A 19,347-nucleotide genomic window follows, 5' to 3' on the forward strand; every position below is an offset into this window, starting at 1 on the left:
TGTTCAAATCTTTATTCAGCGTTATCAGTCTGACTTTTATTGTAACTAGTTTCTTATGTGTCTGCCACCACCCCCCTTTTCAGATTATAAGCTCCTTGATGATAGATAGGGACCGTGTCTTATTCATTTTTGTGCCTATGACAGTTATCTACCATATAACAGGCATTCATTCTAATGACTAAAATGATATATGAATTAAAATAAAGGAAAGTTGAAATGTTAATAAAGCAACTGAGAATAGATTACCCTAAAACTTATTACAAGATTTCCTGTGGATAAAAAGCTAATGAATAATTATTGTCTCTAAGGGTAAATAAAAATGGAGTATATATATGATTTTCATATATTCTTTTTGAATTAGCAATCCACAGTTCTTCTCATTATCCAGAAAATTTAAAGTTGTTTGCATTTATCTGATATCCCCTGCCTGGACTATGGGTCAGGAATAAAAGTTTTATGTTAAAATCACAGCCACAAAAATCACATTTTATATAAAAGCTATGAACGATTAAGGGTAAAAATAAGTGGAAAAAAAAAATAACATACTTCTTCTTCATCAGGCTCAACTTCTTCTGTTTCAACAGCTGAAATATTAGTTACTGGTTTATTCCATGCCAGTTTTAGATCTTGCCCTTTGAAACGAGCTCCATGAACTGCAGCCTAAAACGATTAAAAATATTGGAATATAAGACATTAAAAATTTCTGAAGAAAAAAATAAATTTCATAATGCCTAACATTAAAATTAAAATAGTTAAAGACAACTGAAGATGGCTATCTACCTGTTTGCTTTTTATTTACTATTCAATTTACTATTACAATTTACACTTTACTTTTTATGGTTATTTACTCCAACAATCAGACTAGTAATTGCAAATCCCTTTAAAAAGAAAATAACGATAATTCCTCATAATAAAATAGAGCTATTTCACTACTGGCCAATATTTGACTAAAACAAATATGTCTACATGTTTATAACACAATGACGATTGCTATTTAAGATGACAATCCCAAGGTACTTCAAGATCCTAGTTTTAGTGTCTGAATCAATGTCTAAATTAGGATCAATATGCTAAATATATATTATTTCATTTTAATTACTGTTCATTTACAAATGGTATATAGTAATTATTAATCTTTAATAAATAATATTTTGCATGTATACATTATTTTCAAATTATATCAAATGACCAACTACCATGAAATGTTTATTGTAAAACTAATATGAAATGTAAGTGTCTCCATGAAAGGAAAAAAAAACCCTCTGAACTTTTCCATTGAAAAAGTTTTTCCTACTAAGCTTTCATAACTGAATATAAAACATGAACTTACAAAACAGTCATGTCTAAGTACTTGCTATACCAAGTGGCTGGTTTGGAAACTGCATTCAAATTAGAGTAATATGAACTAAGGTAAATCCACTGTTAGCAACATACTGCAAATAACTTATACTCACATGAGATTTATAATACAATCTCAAAGTACAGCATAATGTGAAATGTAGAAGTAATGACATATTCAATGATATTTGACATAAGTTGTGTGGTATTAAAATCCCCAGGTATAAATTTTAAATCTACACATATAGATTTATGATAAATTTAAAAGATTTCATGCCTATTAAAACGCTGCTCAGGAGTATTTTTGTCACAATGTCATACAATTAGAATTTTTTTAAAAAGTACTTACATATATTTCAATTCCAGGATAAGTTGCAATTTTTTGAAGCTATCACTATTACATAAAAATGTTTCATATTACTATAAGGAATTCCAACTGTTTAATGCAAAATACCTACTCATAAAACTCATCCTTACATTCAGCTAAAAAAATTCACCTAAAAAGCAAAGAGTTACTGACATTTAAAAAAATAAGTTATTGACAAAAATTTCCGATGATCTAACTTTACACATCTCTATATTCAGCACAAAGCTCCTCAAATCTATAAGATGAGCCTAAAACTTTCTAAAGTTTCAACTTTAATTAAAAGAGGATTTTCAAAGTTTTTATTAACATTGCTCCATTACAAACTTGAGAATCAGGCTGTGTAAATTTTTGAAAGAGTAACTGAGTTTTTGCTTTCTGAAGATGTAAATTTACTCAGGAAAACTAAGAACTTCTGATGTTATAAGAAACATACTCCATAATTATACTTTCATTTTGATAAAACTATGTTTTTATATTAGAAAAGTTCAAGAAACCAGTATTTCAGGTAAGTACAACATAAAATTTTTAAAGTTTAAACAATTCCTTCTGCAAACCACCCATTTTATTTTTTACAAAGATTCAAAATTTCAGGCCACATAATGTAAAAAAGCACAGTTCATGATTATCCCTAGCCCTAAAAGATAATCACTATTCTGTGAGGAATTCGGAGTCAAATCCTACATATATTTTTCTATACACATACTATAAACTTCTGTATACAAATATGTATGATATGTATATGGGAACATACTAGTTTATAACTTCATGGTTAAATTATTAACTCAATTCTTTTTATAAATATCTCTCAATGTCCATAACAATAAATCTGTCACTTTTCTTGAATGGCCATATATAGTATATATTTAGCATAACTAAAGCAATTTCTACAGATATGAACAATCTTGTGTATTTGTGCATCTTGTGTGACTTTCTATTAGAAGCTAAATGTTTCTTGACTTTTTTCACAATCTGTGCTGCTTGCATTTTTCTAATTGAATGAAATTTGGTGATATTTTGGGCAAAATATTTTCCCCAATTGGACTTTGATTTTATGATGCACTTTTTATTGGACAGAAAGGCGTTATTGTTGTTCGTTTTTGTCATAAACAAGTTTAAAATTTTTCAGGTACTGAAATTTACCAATGTTTTCCTTTATGAATATCGTGCCATACCCTAAAAAGCCCTCTCAATATTATTTTCAAAAAAAAATCCCTAGGTTTTCACTATTTTTTAAAAAAGAATTTTGTAGCATGTATTAAATGTTTTATGTATTAAAAAAAGAAAAAAAAATTCATCCAATTTATATGTATTTGGATATTTAAAAAAGACATAATGCTGTCTTTTTTCCAAACAGCTAGTCAACTGTCCCAACATCATTTACTGAATAACTTGTTTTATTCCTTGACTTCAAACATCTCCTTTGTGATCCATTAAAATCCTCATAAAGTCAGGCACCGCAGAACAATGTTTTGGTCAACAATGACTATATACCACAGTGGTCCCCTAAGATTTTAATAAACCTGAAAAATTCCTATTGCTTAGTGACCTTGTAACTAACGTAATACCTTGTTCACACGGTGATACTGGTGTAAACAAACTGATTGTGCTGCCAGTCCAGTCATATAAAAGTATGGCACGCACAATTATGTACAGCATAATACTTGAATATGGATGGCAAATGACTGTTACTGGTTTATGTATTTACTATACTCTTTATCATTATTTTACAGTGTACTCATTTTTTTTTTTAAATTAATTATAAAACAGTCTCAGGCGGGTTCCTCAGGAGGTATTTCAGAAGAAGGAATTGTTATCGTAGGCCATTGCCTATGATACACACATTGCCTATGACAACTGTGTGTGTGTTACTGTCCCTCAAAACTTTCCAGTGGAACAAGACGTAAAGGTAGAAAACAGTGATACTGATGATTCTGACCCTGTTTAGGCACAGGCTAATGTACGTGCTTGTGTCTTAGTTTTTAATTAAAAACTTTAAAAAGTAAAACATTTAAAAAAAGTTAAAAATAGACAAAAGCTTATTGAATAAGAATATAAAGAAAGAAAATATTTTTGTACAGCCGTGCAGCGTGTCTGTGTTTTATGCTAAGTAGTGTTACAAGAGTCAAAAAGTCTAAAAATCGTAAAGTTTAAAAGTAAAGGTTATAGCAAACTAAGGTTAATTTATTATTAAAGAAAGATAAAATGTTTCTATAAACTTAGTATAGCCTAACTGTGCAGTGTTTATAAGGTCTAAAGTACAAGTTTATAAAATAGGATAGTAATGTCCTAGGCCTTTACATTCACTCACTAGCTCACCCACAGCAATTTCTAGTCCTGCAAACGCCATTCATGGTAAGTACCCCATACAGGTATACTATGTTTTATCTTTTATACGCTATTTTTACTGTATCTTTTCTATGTTTAGATATGTTTACCTACACAAATACTTACCATTGTGTTACAACTGCCTCAGTATTCAGTATAGTTAACACAATGCCACAGTTTCGTAGCCTAAGACCAACAGGCTATACCATATAGTGTAGGTGTGTAGTAGGTTATATCATTTTAGATTGTGCAAATACACTCTGTGATGTGTGCACAATGAAATTGTCTAACAACACATTTTTCAGGTCATATCCCTCTTAAGTGGCACATGACTGTATAAACTTAGGTCTATTTCTGAACTGTATTGTATTGTATTAATCTGCTTTGTACTGCTTTTTAACAGTACAAACAGGACAGGCGCGGTGGCTCAAGCCTGTAATCCCACCACTTTGGGAGGCCAGACAGGCGGATCACGAGGTCAGGAGATCGAGACCATCCTGGCTAAGACGGTGAAACCCCGTCTCTACTAAAAATTACAAAAAAAAACTAGCTGGGCATGGTGGCAAGTGCCTGTAGTCCCAGCTACTCCGGAGGCTGAGGCAGGAGAATGGCCTAAACCCGGGAGGCGGAGCTTGCAGTGAGCTGAGATCCGGCCACTGCACTCCAGCCTGGGCGACAGAGCAAGACTCCGTCTCAAAAATAAATAAATAAATAAAACAGTACAAATAATATAAATAATTTTCTAAAGTATGCTATGGCAGTGCTTCAAGAGTTACGCATGTACTTTAAAATTTCATTAAAATATATTTTAAAAAGTCAACTGTATAGCCATTTATAAAATGTTAAGGAACACCATGTTTAAACGTGCTCTACAGGATGCCTACTTGAGCAAGGAGGTAGTGGTCAAAAAAGGTGAAAGTGGAGCTACAGGTACAAATCCACAAAATATGAAAGGGGGGAAATAGTATCGGATGAAGATAAAATTTGCCTCCCAATGCAAATGTAGCTGATAATCTAGATTAAAAAGATAACTTTTGAAAAAACTACCAAAGTACTAAACTAAAGTCAGAAGAGATAAACCTAAACCAATCATTTCTACAGAACAGCCTGTAAAGACACGTTTAACCATTAGATGCTGATAGTTTCACAAATGAATTCTATTAAAATTTTAAAAAATGTATTTCCAATGCAACTTATCTCAGAAAGCAAAGAAAAATGGAAACTTTCCAATGACAACTAACAGAGATACCTGACAAAAATATCCTTCCCAAAATTTACAAACCAATCTTACTTTTGAAAATAATTTTAAAAAGTAAAAAGAAAAAAAGAAAAAGAAGAGTTTAGTGATTTTTAAAAATACAATACTATGGGATTTAAAGTAGGAGAGAATGATTAGAAGCAGTACAATGAAATAAGGCGAAAAAAAATTCATTGTTATATAAACATCAAAAGGCATTATAAAAATCCATTTCTAGCCTGGGCATAGTGACAGAAACCTGTAATTCTAGCACTTTGTGAAGCTCGGACAGGCAGAGTGGTTGAGCTCAGGAGTTCAAGACCAGCCTGGGCAACATGGTGAGACCCCAATCTCTACAAAAAATACAAAAATTAGCCAACCGTGGTGGCGTGTGCCTATAGTCCCAGCTACTTGGGAGACTGAGGTGGGAGGATCACCTGAGCTCAGGACATCAAGGCTGCAGTGAGCTGTGATCATACCACTGGACTCTAGCCTGGGTGACAGAATGAGAACCTGTCTTAAAAAAAAAAAAAAAAAATCCATTTCTGATCAAAAATCTTAACAGCTCTTAATGAAACAGAGTCATTTGTATTCTACCTTAAGACAAAAAGCCAGCATCACACATAATACTGAAAATACTAGAAGCATTTTCATTCCGCAAAAAAGTCAGTCACTATTATTACTGTTTTTAACATTTTTCTAAAGGTAAACAATGAAATAACAGAAAGTAGTAAGTGTAGAAATGTGAAAGGTAAAACTATCATTTTTAACCAATGATAAATTGGATGAAACCCAAAAAACCCGAGAGCAAAATTAAAATCATCAAATAGTTTGATAAGATGGCAGTTACATACTTAATAAAAAAAGATGAACAGTCTTCCTACATTTGAAGAACCAGTAGAAAATATTATGGAACAAAACATATCATTTAAAATAGCAATAAAAAGATGAATTACTATGGGGAAATTTATAAGCAATATATGTTGTCTATATACAGAAACTATAAGCAGGGAGGGTGGGAGACAGATGAGGGTTGAAAAATTACCTAATGGGTACAATGCTCACTATTTGGGTAATGGGTATACTAGAACCCCAAACCCTACCAGTATGCAATATACTCATTAACAAATGTGCACATGTACTCCCTGAATCTAAAACTTAAATTAATTTTTAAGAAAACCTGGCTGGGTACGGTGGCTCAAGCCTGTAATCCCAGCACTTTGGGAGGCCGAGATGGGCAGATCACGAGGTCAGGAGATCGAGACCATCCTGGCTAACATGGTGAAACCCTGTCTCTACTAAAAAATACAAAAAACTAGCCGGGCGTGGTGGCAGGCGCCTGTAGTCCCAGCTACTCGGGAGGCTGAGGCAGGAGAACGGCATAAACCCAGGAGGCGGAGCTTGCAGTGAGCTGAGATCCGGCCACTGCACTCCAGCCTGGGCGACAGAGCGAGACTCCATCTCAAAAAATAAAAATAAAAACTATAAATAAATAAATAAAAAAGAAAACCTTAACATTAGTAAGTAATATACACTGGCTATATTAAAAAAATTAAAATGCTCTTACAATGTAAAAAGTACTGAGAACTTGAAAGACAATGAGCTTTCAGAGGAAGGTTTGGTATTTGAGGAAAATTTAGTATTACTATGTTCATTCTCCCATAACTTAGTCTATCCTTTGAAAGTTTATTCAAAAGTTTACACAGAAAATAAACACTTAAAACATACCAGCAAGAGTCTGAAAGTGAGTAATAATTGGGTGTGAGAGGGAATCCAAACAACTGCCCTGACAAACTACTGAGATATATGAGAAAGCTAGTTTAATTAAAACAGTGAGAAACAGGCACATGAAGAGAAAACTTATCAGTGGAAGAGTCTGGAACACCCAAATAAACATACTGGAAATTTATATATTTCACATAAGCTTGGAAAAACTAGACTTAACTAATGAACCCAATAGGCCTCCTATTGCACTCCTTAGACCAAATAAGTTCCATGTAAATTTTTTAAAAAGTGAATGTAAAGTCTTCAAAGAAAAAAAAAACCTATTAAGAGTACTAGAAAAAACAAGGGAAAATGTTTATCATCTCAGATTGGTGAAAGCCTTTCAAATTATAAAAAAAGATTAACCGACAATTAACTCTCATTGTGGAAAATACAGCATAAATGAAAATTCATAAAAATATAACCTATGAGCTAATTTCCAAATATACAAAGAGCTCCTGCATCAAGAAAAAAAAAAAAAAAAAGAATAGACTACTCAGCAATATAATAGAATGGGCAAATGACATTAATAGTTGATAGACATAAAAACAAACAGCATTTAATTAAACGTGAAAATGGCTCAACTACAATCAGAAAAGTGAATTAAAACCTAAATGAGTTGCTATTTCAGTTTGATAAAACTGAAGATAAAACTGATATCCCACTCCGATAAAAATGAGGACAAACTACACATCTATGGATTTTTTTCATAAGAAAAGTAGTAAAACCAGTATGTAGCATGCACACTATGGCAAGAGTGTTGCCCACATCTTTGGTGGGCAAGTAAGTATAACCTGTATGGTGGGCAATCTTCATTAAAATTTAAACGTACATATCCTTTCACCCAGCATGTTGGTGTCAGTGAGAAAGGTGGAAAAAAGTAAGACACATTAAGACCCATGAGATTAAGTAAGAACCATATAGTCTAGAATTAACAAGCATCAGAGTAAATTCTGAATTTATCTTTATCTACTTGCATGTGTGTATATATGTGTATGTATTAAAAACTTTATAGCCCAAATTAAATCCAAAGTATCAGTATGAGCTCTAAATTTATTTCATCTTTATACATGTGTATATATGTGCATATATATATATATATATGGTTTTTTTTTCACTCCCAGCTCTGACAACTGAGAAGGATTAGTGACAGTAACATACTTAATAGTAATGCATACCCCTAGTACCCAGACTAGTGTCTAAATACCTTTGCCTAATAAATAAACCAAAGCTCTTTAGAGAAAGGGTCAATTCCAGGTCTGGAAGAGACAGTGTTTAAAATGAACCTAGAACACCTATTCATACCAGAAGGAACAAAACTATCACAGACCACTCGGGTCCTGTCAAAAGAACTCAGGAGCCAACCTGTAGTCTCCTGGCCAAAGATGGAATAACTTTAACATTAATAACTCACAGCAATGGATTTGTACCCATAAAATATTTATGAATTTATGACTGCATAACACCAATCAAGCTATATCAAAATATGAACCTCATTTAGATCCTAATTTTTAAAAAGTAAACTTACAAGAAATTAGACAAATGTCAACCCTGACTGGATATTTGATATTTAGAAATATAATTTTTAGGTGTGATAGTAGTACTGTATTTTTTTAAGGCTCTATCATTCGAAGAGCCAACCTACGTGAAAAACTAAATGAAAAAAGAAGGAACTGAACCTCCAGAAACTGGTTCCATCATTTAAGGTTCTATCATCTAAAATGTTTACAGATGAAATGATACAATGACTGTGAATAGCTCCAAAATAAGGAGTGGGCAAGTTGTAGTGAGTGAAATATAGACGAAATAAGATTGGCCCTAAGTGGATAATTGCTGAAGCTCAATGATGGGCATGTGGGAATACATTTTACGATTCTGATTTCTATACTATAAAATGTACAAAAAAATTGACTTTTAAAACTGAAATATTTTATTTAGAGGCTTCTCTCTAGTCTTTTGACTACTCTTACACACATTCATTCAAAGCTTACAGCAAATTAAGGAAAACAGGCATATACCAACAGAAAGCAAAAAGGTTAAAGATCTAACAAAGGAGGAAAAAACTATGAAAAGTAATTGTGGATTCCACATCTTACATGGAAAATGTTCTGGAAATAATTAAATTTGGAAAAATGTTGGGTGAAACAAAATTAAACAGGTTTGTTTACCTCTGGACTTAGTTCATTTAGACTACACTTCTAAATGGAATATAAAAATGCAGCCTTTCACAAACTTATGTGACAAGAGAATCCTTTGTTAGGGGATCTCTTGCAGAAACAGTGTTTTGCAAAAACTATGGAGAAAAGTGACTTGAGATATAGATAATCACCAAAGAGTAAATTGCAATCCTACGGTTCCTTACATTTTTAGTAACGATAATATAACTAATATATAAAAGAAGTCTAAAAGCAAGTTTATTAATATTTGTAATGTTACAGAATGTTAAAGTATGAGTTATGAACACAAATACTTATAATTATATAATATATATGACCACGAATTTTTTAAAACATGCAAAATGTAATTTTTAGAAGCTACAAAGAAAAGACGTCCAGTTCTTTAACTCCTGTGTTCAATGCACATGGCTACTTTCCCACAAGCTTCAGACCTCAAGTTACTAATTCTGGTAGCACAGTGCCCATCACATAGCAGCACTTAATAACTATTAAGTATCAGTCAAAACACACACACAAAAACTCTGCTATGCACATAATTTGACTTCTTTTGGTTGAATCCATTTAGTAAAACATGATTCTCTTTCCCCCTATTTTTTGCTAAGATAGGGTCTGGCTCTGTCGCCCAGGCTGGAGCACAGTGGCATGATCTCAGCTCACCACAACCTCTGCCTCCTGGGCTCAGGTGATCCTCCCACCTCAGCCTCGCAAACAGCTGGGACTGCAGGTGCGCACCACCACACCTGGCTAATTTTTTGGTAGAGATGGGGTTTCTCCATGTTGCCAAGGCTGGTCTCGAACTCCTGGACTCGAGACCAACCCCACCTGGCCTCCCAAAGTGGTGGTATTACAGGTGTGAGCCACTGCGCCTGGCCCCTCTTTCCTTTTGATATAAAAAATTGCACCTCTCGGCTGGGCACAGTGGCTCACGCCTGTAACCCCAGCACTTTGGGAGGCCGAGGTGGGTGGATCATGAGGTCAGGAGATCAAGACCATCCTGGCTAACATGGTGAAACCCCCTGTCTACTAAAAACACACACACACACACACAAATCAGCCAGGCATGGTGGTAGGTGCCTGCAGTCCCACCTACTAGGGAGGCTGAGGCAGGAGGATGGCATGAACCCGGGAGGCATAGTTTGCAGTGAGCAAGAGCTTGCAGTGAGATCTCACCACTGCACTCCAGCCTGGGCGACAGAGCGAGACTCCGTCTCGGAAAAAAAAAAAAAAAAAATTGTACTTCTCTGAGTTTGGGACTATAGGTTTCATCTTTGGTCTGATTATTCTAAAACAGCAACTTAATTATTCCTATTCTCAACAGGATCTAGGGCTCCTACAAAGGTACAGTAACAATTCAGGGCAGAAAAGATAATATTCTAATCAGGTCATGGAAGAGACTGTTTCTTTATTCTTGTCTGAGTACTTATCCGACTTTAGTACTCTGGCATGCTGATATACAAAAAAATAGAAAATAAGGTAATAGGAACCATCTTCTAGGTAACAAGACAGAGTCAAACCATAAACCATCTTAACCTAAAGCTAGAAGGGTTCTGCTTATAGTCTTTAAAATGCTTCAATATTTTCCTGAGGAAAATTTCTCACTTTTCAGTTATATATGAATGTCTCGATTACCTTATTTATTCCTGTACTTTCACCTTGAAATACTATGCATCTATTGGTTATAGAAAATAAATTCATTCACTCATCTAGGCGAATGGTCCAGAAAATAAGAACAATGTAATATTTGAAAGTAAACATTGGCAAGAGTTGACAATTTTTCCTTGGGAAGTCTATCCTTTATTGCGAGTTTATGTTCTCCTACATTTTCAGTGTTAAAATTTCCTTTATTTTATATAACAATGGTGACAGTACATGACAATCTTTTTGTATTTTTAAAGTATTCTTCCCTGGCAAAATAAAAAATTGCCACCTCTATGACAAACACACAAATTTTTAAATTCCTAAACTTTACTGTTCCCTGAAATCCAAAAGTTTGAAGACCACTGCTCTATATGTATCCTGCTTGTATAAGATAAGCTTCAACTTAATTTTCTATTCTTTCCAACACTACAAAATTTTAAGAAACTTTCTGGTTTAAGGTTATGTTTATGGTTTAACAATTTTTATAACTAAAAATCTAAACATTTATCATAGCAGTGGTCATTACTCTTTTTAGTCTATTAAGTAAATCCAACTAAAGCTATTTCCTCTAAATAGGTAACTCTCATTAGACCTAATTTGACCTTAGTTTTTCTGTCACTTATTCAACCTTCCTGTAATTCAGTGTTAAAGTCTTCCTTATACATTAATCCCTGGTATTTTTGATTGCTATTCATTTTGAAAAATACATTGTATAAACATCTAAGGTACAAAAAGCAAGACCCAAGAAAGAAGGTATGTGTCAACAGGTCTCAGCCTATATTTCTCAGCCATGTAAGCAAGCAAGGGAAGTAGTACATATTTAAAGTTCTTACTAAATCCACAAATTTGGCAATATTTTAACCATTTGTACAGTAATAACTATCATTGTTTTACAATACCACTGTTCCCTAGAAAATACATAGAACATAACTACCTATCTAGCAATAGACTAAAAATTGTCAACTGAAGCCACCACTGAAAGAAAGTTTATTCTACACTTGCACTTAACAATACCCTGGAGAGAACATTTAATCAAAGATATACCCTTTTCAATATAACATACACACATATAAGAGTTTTAAAATCTCATCAATTTTAAATTACTTTTTACTTTCACAAAAGATCATTAAAGAAATGATTATTCAAAACTAGCTTTAAAAAGAGAACACCCTAAGATCAGGAATTCCTGTTTTATAAAATAGTGTACTACCCCCTACCTTCACCCCCAAAACTAGATTAAGGCTCCAGTTGAATGACTTATCAGACCCATAGTCTTATACTGGTTACAATGCTCCAAAGGCAACTTCTATCAGGTAAGCAATGTACCACTGTGCTGGCAGAGAACATTCACTACAAAGAGGATAAATAAATTTAGAGGTTTTTTCAAAACTTATTTAAGTTGCAATCAATTTAAAACTTGTGAAAAGCATCCCACTCTTTCATTTGGAAAACTATTTCATCCCTGAAACAATGGCAAGGACAAAACAGTGACATTGTCTTCTCTATAATTCCTGAAGAAAGAACACACAGGGCAAAAAAGGCTCCTATGAATCCCCCACACCTCACTCCCATTTTCCTTTTTTTAAATCTTTGGAACCCAAATGAAAGACAAGGTTGCATATATTCCAGTCAGTCCTTGGAAAGACAATTCAAGATTGATGGTTTAAGGTAACCTTACTAAAAGTACCCTCAAAGTTAGAGGTATATACCATGTCTTAGGCAAAATGTCACAGAAGTCTAGTTGGGGCTAAGCTGAACTAGGGACACTTCTTTTAGAGTTCACCCTGATGAGACCAGAAAGCAGCAGATGAGGAATGGTTAAGATGGGTAGACATTAGAACTGCTTGTACCTTATCCCTCACCACTCATTCAGCCAAAGCAGATCTTGTTTTGGGTCAGCTGAAAAAAAAGAATAATGGGTAGTGGGGAGGCCCTATCTACTATGAAAAAGAAAGAAAGGAGAATCCCTGGTATCTCATGACAACACAATTTGACATTCCACTTGGTGACTAAATACGTATTTTAATTGTATTACGTTATACACAGAATTGCTTAACTGCATTAGGACATTCTTTGAGGGCATGAATTCCACTTCAGGTGTTCTACCTATTATCAAAGCATATTATCTAGTAAGTTAAAAACAATTCATTTATATTAAAACTTAAAAGTAATACTTATAAATCATTTAAATCTGAATTGATAAATTATTTTGAAAACTTACTGCTTCAGCTTCTGCTCTTGTCTTGAATGTAATTACTGCATGAAGTGAAGAATCATCAATCTGACAATCTTCAATTTCACCATATTGCTTTAAATTAAAAAAAAAGTATTTCCTCCAAATAAATATTTTGAAATATCCAAAAATCCTAATGGTATTAAAAAACATTAAAATACTAATAAATATAACCCATAATACATACCAATTCATAATGGTTAACAGAAAAGTATAGTGAGCAACTTATTTTAGTGTTTGATATTATAAGATAAAAGGTGGTCCTATATTCCAATCTTACTCACAATTCACACTTCCCAGAATTAATAAGACTTATACTCGACTGAAGTATGCTTTAAATGAAGGAAATAATGGTCAAAGCCTGAGCTTTCTTGCTAACTTTCCTCTTATACTCATTAAACCAATCCCAAGATAAACTCTTTCTTAAGCAACATACTGAATCCTCAGAATTTCTATGAGTTTTTGGTATCATTCCCAACAAATGGTGAAAGAAAGAAAAAGAAAATTTAAGTTAACTTCCTCAAAGTTAATTGTTAATTACTGGGACGAGATTACAGTTCTCTTGATTCAAAAGTTTAACATTCTAACTGACCATGGTTTTGCTTACTACACACTCCACTGTACTTTATACTTGTTTAGAACATTTAAACACTAAAAACATTATATTATTCCTGTTTGTGGTTTGTTGGATTTTTTCCCTCATGTGTGGGAGGATTTTTCTACAAACAGCAACCTTTATCCCACAAAATTCTAGTCCTTTATATATCATTACCAATATCTTCCTTCTTACACCCCCAAAGTTTATAACTAATCTCCTTAGATCCACACATATCATAAAAATGTTCTGGAGAGCACAGTAAAGAGAATGTCCTAGAGCCACTAAGATTCTAGCTCTGCCAGTTATTAGCTGTGTAAACAAGTTACTTAACCTCATCATGCATCATTTTCTTCATCTCTAAAATGGGCATAATAAAGGTATCTACCTCTCAGGGTTATCCAAATAACTCATAATGAATTATCATAAGGCACTCAGAGGGCATACCTGACACAAAGTAAGTATTCTACAGGTTTTCAGTTATAATATTTATTACTATTACTACTGGTACTGGAATATACAGCATTTTTGTTATCACAATTTGTAATAGTTAATGGCCCTTTAATATTACAGATATTAAATAATGTCAATTTTTTTCTTTGACATCCACCATGTGTTCAAATTATAGGTTGAGAGAAAGAAGCTAAACTTCAACTAAACTTAAGACTAATAATTTAAATGTGAACTTTGGAGTGAAATTTGAATGTCCAAATGCATGTCAGAATTTTTATTCAGAGGCTCTGAATACTTCTCCAGCCAAAAGAACTTTAGTCTCACCAAAACATACTCACAACAAACTCACTTTGTCTGTTTGGATTATTTTAGCACATTCGTTGTTAGTTTCCTGATTAGTTGTAAAACTATACACAACATACAAATTATCTGGATCTCCTTTCTCTTGTGGAAGGTGTGGAAGTGGGGTACACAGCAGGGAAGAGTTGGGCAAGATTTATCTCCAAGCTCCTTTCTAGTTCTCTAATTCCTTTCTTTATCCCTTCAAATCCATCAAGAACAGGACTTTAGATTTCTCATTCTTAAATACTAATCATTTTGGTTATTTCTTAAACATAAACCATTTCTGTCAATATCTGCTTATGTCCCGACAAAATATCTGTAACTGCTGCAAGCCTCCAATAACACCTAAGTCTGAATTTTCAAAAGGTTAAATCATTTATGTACCTACCTACTAGCTTACCTATTCTTTAAGATCTAAACTACAGTTTTACTACTTCATGAAACTTTCCTTTATTGTTTTTTCCATCATATGCCAGTGTGATACTTCTCTAAGTTACTAAAGTATTCATAGTGCTTAATAAATTATAATTTCATTATAAATTATGTCTGTAGTTTACTCTGTGTTAAACTGATATATTTAAAAGCCTTGAGGATAAATAACTGATTATTTCCTTCATATCTCCAGAGCAACTACTATTAAATATAATGCTGAGGGTAAAACTGATGCTTAGTAACCAACCTCTGGGATACCACTAAGAATCACAGCATTTGGGATGAAAGGGTCATTCAGCAGGTATAATCTTCATTTTGAACACGAGCCTAATAAATCCCAGGAAGTCCAAGTTAAATAATGGATTAACAGAGACTAGAATCCCATTCTCCCTTCTTGTAGGTCAATCTATTACCATTAGATAAAGTCTTTTTCATTACACCCTGACACAGACTAAGGCAACTTCTAGATCATAGGTCAAAATTTTATCTTGTTTCAATACTGGGTCAGCTAGATCAAGAATACATTTTTAACAAATACAAACCCTATTTTAATTTTTAAAAATCTGGATGGCCCATGCAATATGTTAACTTTTTCTTTAAAAGTAAATATCAAATAAAACTAAACTACAAGTCTTCCCTCTCTGAAATAATAAAGTTTATATTGTTCACTTCACAATACTTCATGGCCTACTAAGTGTAAGAATAGTAATGTCTCTTCTAGATAATTACACAAATCCTACAGTTTGCTTTTAAATTAACAAAAAAATTAAAGATTATTCAAACCCTTTGTTCAGATTAACGAGTTGGAATTACTTATGTCCTTTTCATAACATCCTCTTTAAATATGTCTACTATCCCCAGTGATGATTATCAGTATTTGTTTTGCTGAGCAGTAAGAAAGTACCGCAAAATGAGGAAGAAGATCTTCTCTATCGCTCTCTGTAAATGCAGAAATCTCCAATGCCCTGGGACGGTGATCCACCACAGCATGACCAGGCACACCTCGTCCTCGCCCTCGCCCCCTGCCTCGGCCATGAACTGCACCTCGACCTCTTGAATGAATTCCTCTGCCCCGACCAGATGAAAGAATCCCTCGCTTGGCAGCCTAGAAGAGATGAGACACACAGGTTAAACAATGCTGCGATTACTAACACAAGCCAAGCATTACACTCTGGCAGATAAATAAAACTTTAATGCAATTTGACAATGTATTCAAATGCTCTATAGAAGGATCACATAATTTAAATCGGGATTTTAGTTTGGTGAAAGTAAACGTAGGTGGCTAGTAAATTGAAACAAAAAAATAACACTGAGGCCTTGGAATTACTAACTGTGCCTTTTTCTAAGTTCTTGCTCTCTAAGATATCAGGATATATCACCAAAAGATCAGCAACTCCTGATTTCCAAGTATACAGTGTTAAATGTTACTACAGAAGTCAGGCTAATCAACAGATAAATAATACCTACATTCACAATAAATATTTTTTCCAGTTATGATTTTCAAATACAATGTTTCTATTTGTTTGCCAGTTGACTTCAATAGGTACAGTTATCTCAAATCATTTTAATTACTTATCTCTATCATTATAGAACCATTGTAACATACTGATATTCTACCACATTATTCTGTATGATGACAGCACACCATTCCTTCATTCCACAAATACTTAATGTGCACTTTCTGTGTACAAGTCTTTACTCTCACAAAACTCAAATCCTAAGTGTAAAGAAGCATTAAACAACTAAGTTATGGCCGGGTGCGGTGGCTCATGCCTGTAATCCCAAAACTTTAGGAGGCCGAGGCACGCAGATCCACTGAGGCCACAAGTTCAAGACCAGCCTGACCAACATGGGAAAACCCCATCTCTACAAAAAATACTGAAAATTAGCCAGGCTCAGTGCCTGTAGTCCCAGCTACTCGGGAGGCTGAAGCAGGACAATCACTTGAACCCGGGAGGCGGAGGTTGCGGTGAGCCGAGATCGCACCACTGCACTCCAGCCTGGGCGACAGAGCAAGACTCCATCTCAAAAAACAACATGAACAACTAAGTTATTTAATTGTATTAATGAGAAGTGACTCAAAAAGTGAAGAAATGCTTTAAGATTTAAAAAGAACTTCAAAGATTTGCAGTGAATAACCCACTAGAATGTATGTCCCCTGAAACTATTTTTTTTTCCATTTTATTCTCTGCTTTATTCCCAGCAGTAGCTGGTGGATTGTATTTAATACTTGTTCAATGAATCAAAGGAGGAGCAAAGAAAAAGGTAAGAATGAGGTAGGGGTTACGGCATGAAAAAAAAGCACCAACACTGAAAGAAATGTAATTTCCCAAAGAATGAATATAATTCAGTGTAGTTGGATGGGGAGATAAGCCTGGAGACAGGCAGAGTCAGATTACACGTAACTTTACGGATCATGTCAAGGATTTTGAGTTTTATCCCAAGAGCCATGAAAATAAATTAAAAGATTTTAAGCAGTAAAAGAGTGATGTAACCAAATCAGTGTTGAAGAGGATATTCTGGCTAGAGTTTTAAGAACAGAGTAGAAGGAAGAAAAGAAGCTGGGAAACCATTCAGTATGCCACTACGAAAGACCGGAAGAAGGAAGTCTGGACTACAGTAGTGGCAATGGAGATAGAAGTAAATGCATTTAAGATACATTTAGGAGTAACATATGTAAAATTTGATAATTAATTAGATATAGACGCTGAAGGAAAGGGGAAATCAATTAAGACTGCCAGATTTCTGGTTTGCTTAACTGTACAGATGGGGTGTAGGAGCAAGATAAGCAAAACTCTGAAGATGTTGAGTCTTAGATGTGAGATACCCAATGGAAGTGTGAAGCTGGCACAGCTGCCAAATCTCTGCTAGTATAAGTATTTCAGTTTCTTCATCTCAAGACAGTTAATCTTAACATTAGCTAAAATAATCATCTAATATCCAAATAATAATGCTAAGTGAAATAAGCCAGGCAAAGAAAGACAAATACTGTATGATCTCACTTATACATGGAATCTAAAATGATGAAACTCATAGAAGCAGACAGCAGAATGGTGGTTACTAGCGGCTGTGGGGGCACGAAGAATGGAGACATGTTGGTCAAAGTATACAACATTTCAGTCAGATAGGAAGAGTAAGTTCTAGAGATCTATTGTACAGCACTGGTTGGTGACTACAGTTAATAATAATTATTGTATAATTGAAAATTGCTGAGACAGCAGATTTTAAATGTTTAATTTTCATCAAAAAATCACAAGTATGTGGGGTGATGGACATGTTGGCTTGATATAATCACTTCACAACTTATACATATATCAAAACATTTTGGATTATCATATATATAATTCTTCATTTGTCAGTATAACAAAATAATACATAATAATAAATTTTAAAGGTCAAGGATTAATATTAGTAATAGAACAGTATATACAAAAGTATGCTCTGAGGAATATTAATGCCTCAAAATGCTCCTTGAAAAGGGGGGTCCCTGGACAAATAAATTTGAGTAACACTGAATACTTAATATGTATTTTTAGAGATTCAGAAATTAAAAGCCTCTAAGAAACCCCACAGTAAAAACGCACATCCAATACAACCTGTTCTAAGGTTATATTATTTAGCCTAAGAACCTTTTTCACTAGTTTTCTATTAACAACTAATGGAATTACTGTGGTGAACGAACACACTCTGGGAAGTACTGCATTACTGCATAAAACTAATAATTACTGAAAACTAAACATAAGCCATGATAAAGGAAAAACAGAGAATGTCATTCAGTGTTTAGCTATGTTATAATAAAAAAGCAAAACACAGAATAATAAGGAATTTTGTTAATGCTATTATTTGTTTAAATTATGGGCCAGAATTTTGAAAATGATATTTTGTTTCAAAGATTCCACCAACACTGGCATAAAATTGCTACAATGGGAAAAACACAATTTCTCTGTTAACATAAAAAAAATATTTTTCAAACCTTTTTTTTCCCCCAAAAAATATTGGGCAGGACACACATGCAACCACTTCAAGTTTCCAGAGAATACAAAGGTATACACATTTAGGACAACATCCTATGGCTTCCTATGACTTTCAGAGAAGACAGAGCTTTAAGGCAAGTCTGGTAGCTACTAAAAGTTAAGTCTTTAATACCTGGATGATAGTATTCAAAATAGATTTCTACCATGTCCAAAAAATGATCAAGTTGCCAACAAATTCAGAAAAAAGCATTAATCTCAGACAAAGCTAAATAATCTAAAGTATAAAAATCTTAAATTCCTGTATCAAACCACAATATAGACATGTGCCAACTGTATTAATGACGTCAATGTCTATTTCAAAATACAGTTCCAAATTTTGAACATCGTCTTGCTATTCAAAAATTCTCATGTCATATAACAGGAATTAATTTCACCAGGAGTTGTTTCTTATATAAATAACCATCTAACTAAA

The 19,347-nt window shown here is 33.7% G+C and overlaps 1 protein-coding gene across 33 annotated transcripts in view; it reads right to left on the minus strand.

Annotated features, from left to right (window-relative positions):
* The window catches only part of RBM26 (RNA binding motif protein 26), a 92,345-nt gene that overhangs the window by 7,277 nt on the left and 65,721 nt on the right, over positions 1 to 19,347 (minus strand). For all 33 annotated transcript variants that reach the window (XM_077973821.1, XM_077973825.1, XM_077973819.1 and 30 more), the window contains 3 exons: positions 15,806 to 16,006; positions 13,068 to 13,154; positions 547 to 660 (listed from right to left, as the gene is read on the minus strand). In XM_077973821.1, coding sequence (XP_077829947.1) covers positions 547 to 660; positions 13,068 to 13,154; positions 15,806 to 16,006 — 402 coding nt within the window. The remainder of the gene's footprint in view (positions 1 to 546; positions 661 to 13,067; positions 13,155 to 15,805; positions 16,007 to 19,347) is intronic.

The sequence above is a fragment of the Macaca mulatta genome, chromosome 17 (genome assembly GCF_049350105.2).
Source record: "Macaca mulatta isolate MMU2019108-1 chromosome 17, T2T-MMU8v2.0, whole genome shotgun sequence".
In the NCBI taxonomy this organism is placed as follows: domain Eukaryota; kingdom Metazoa; phylum Chordata; class Mammalia; order Primates; family Cercopithecidae; genus Macaca; species Macaca mulatta.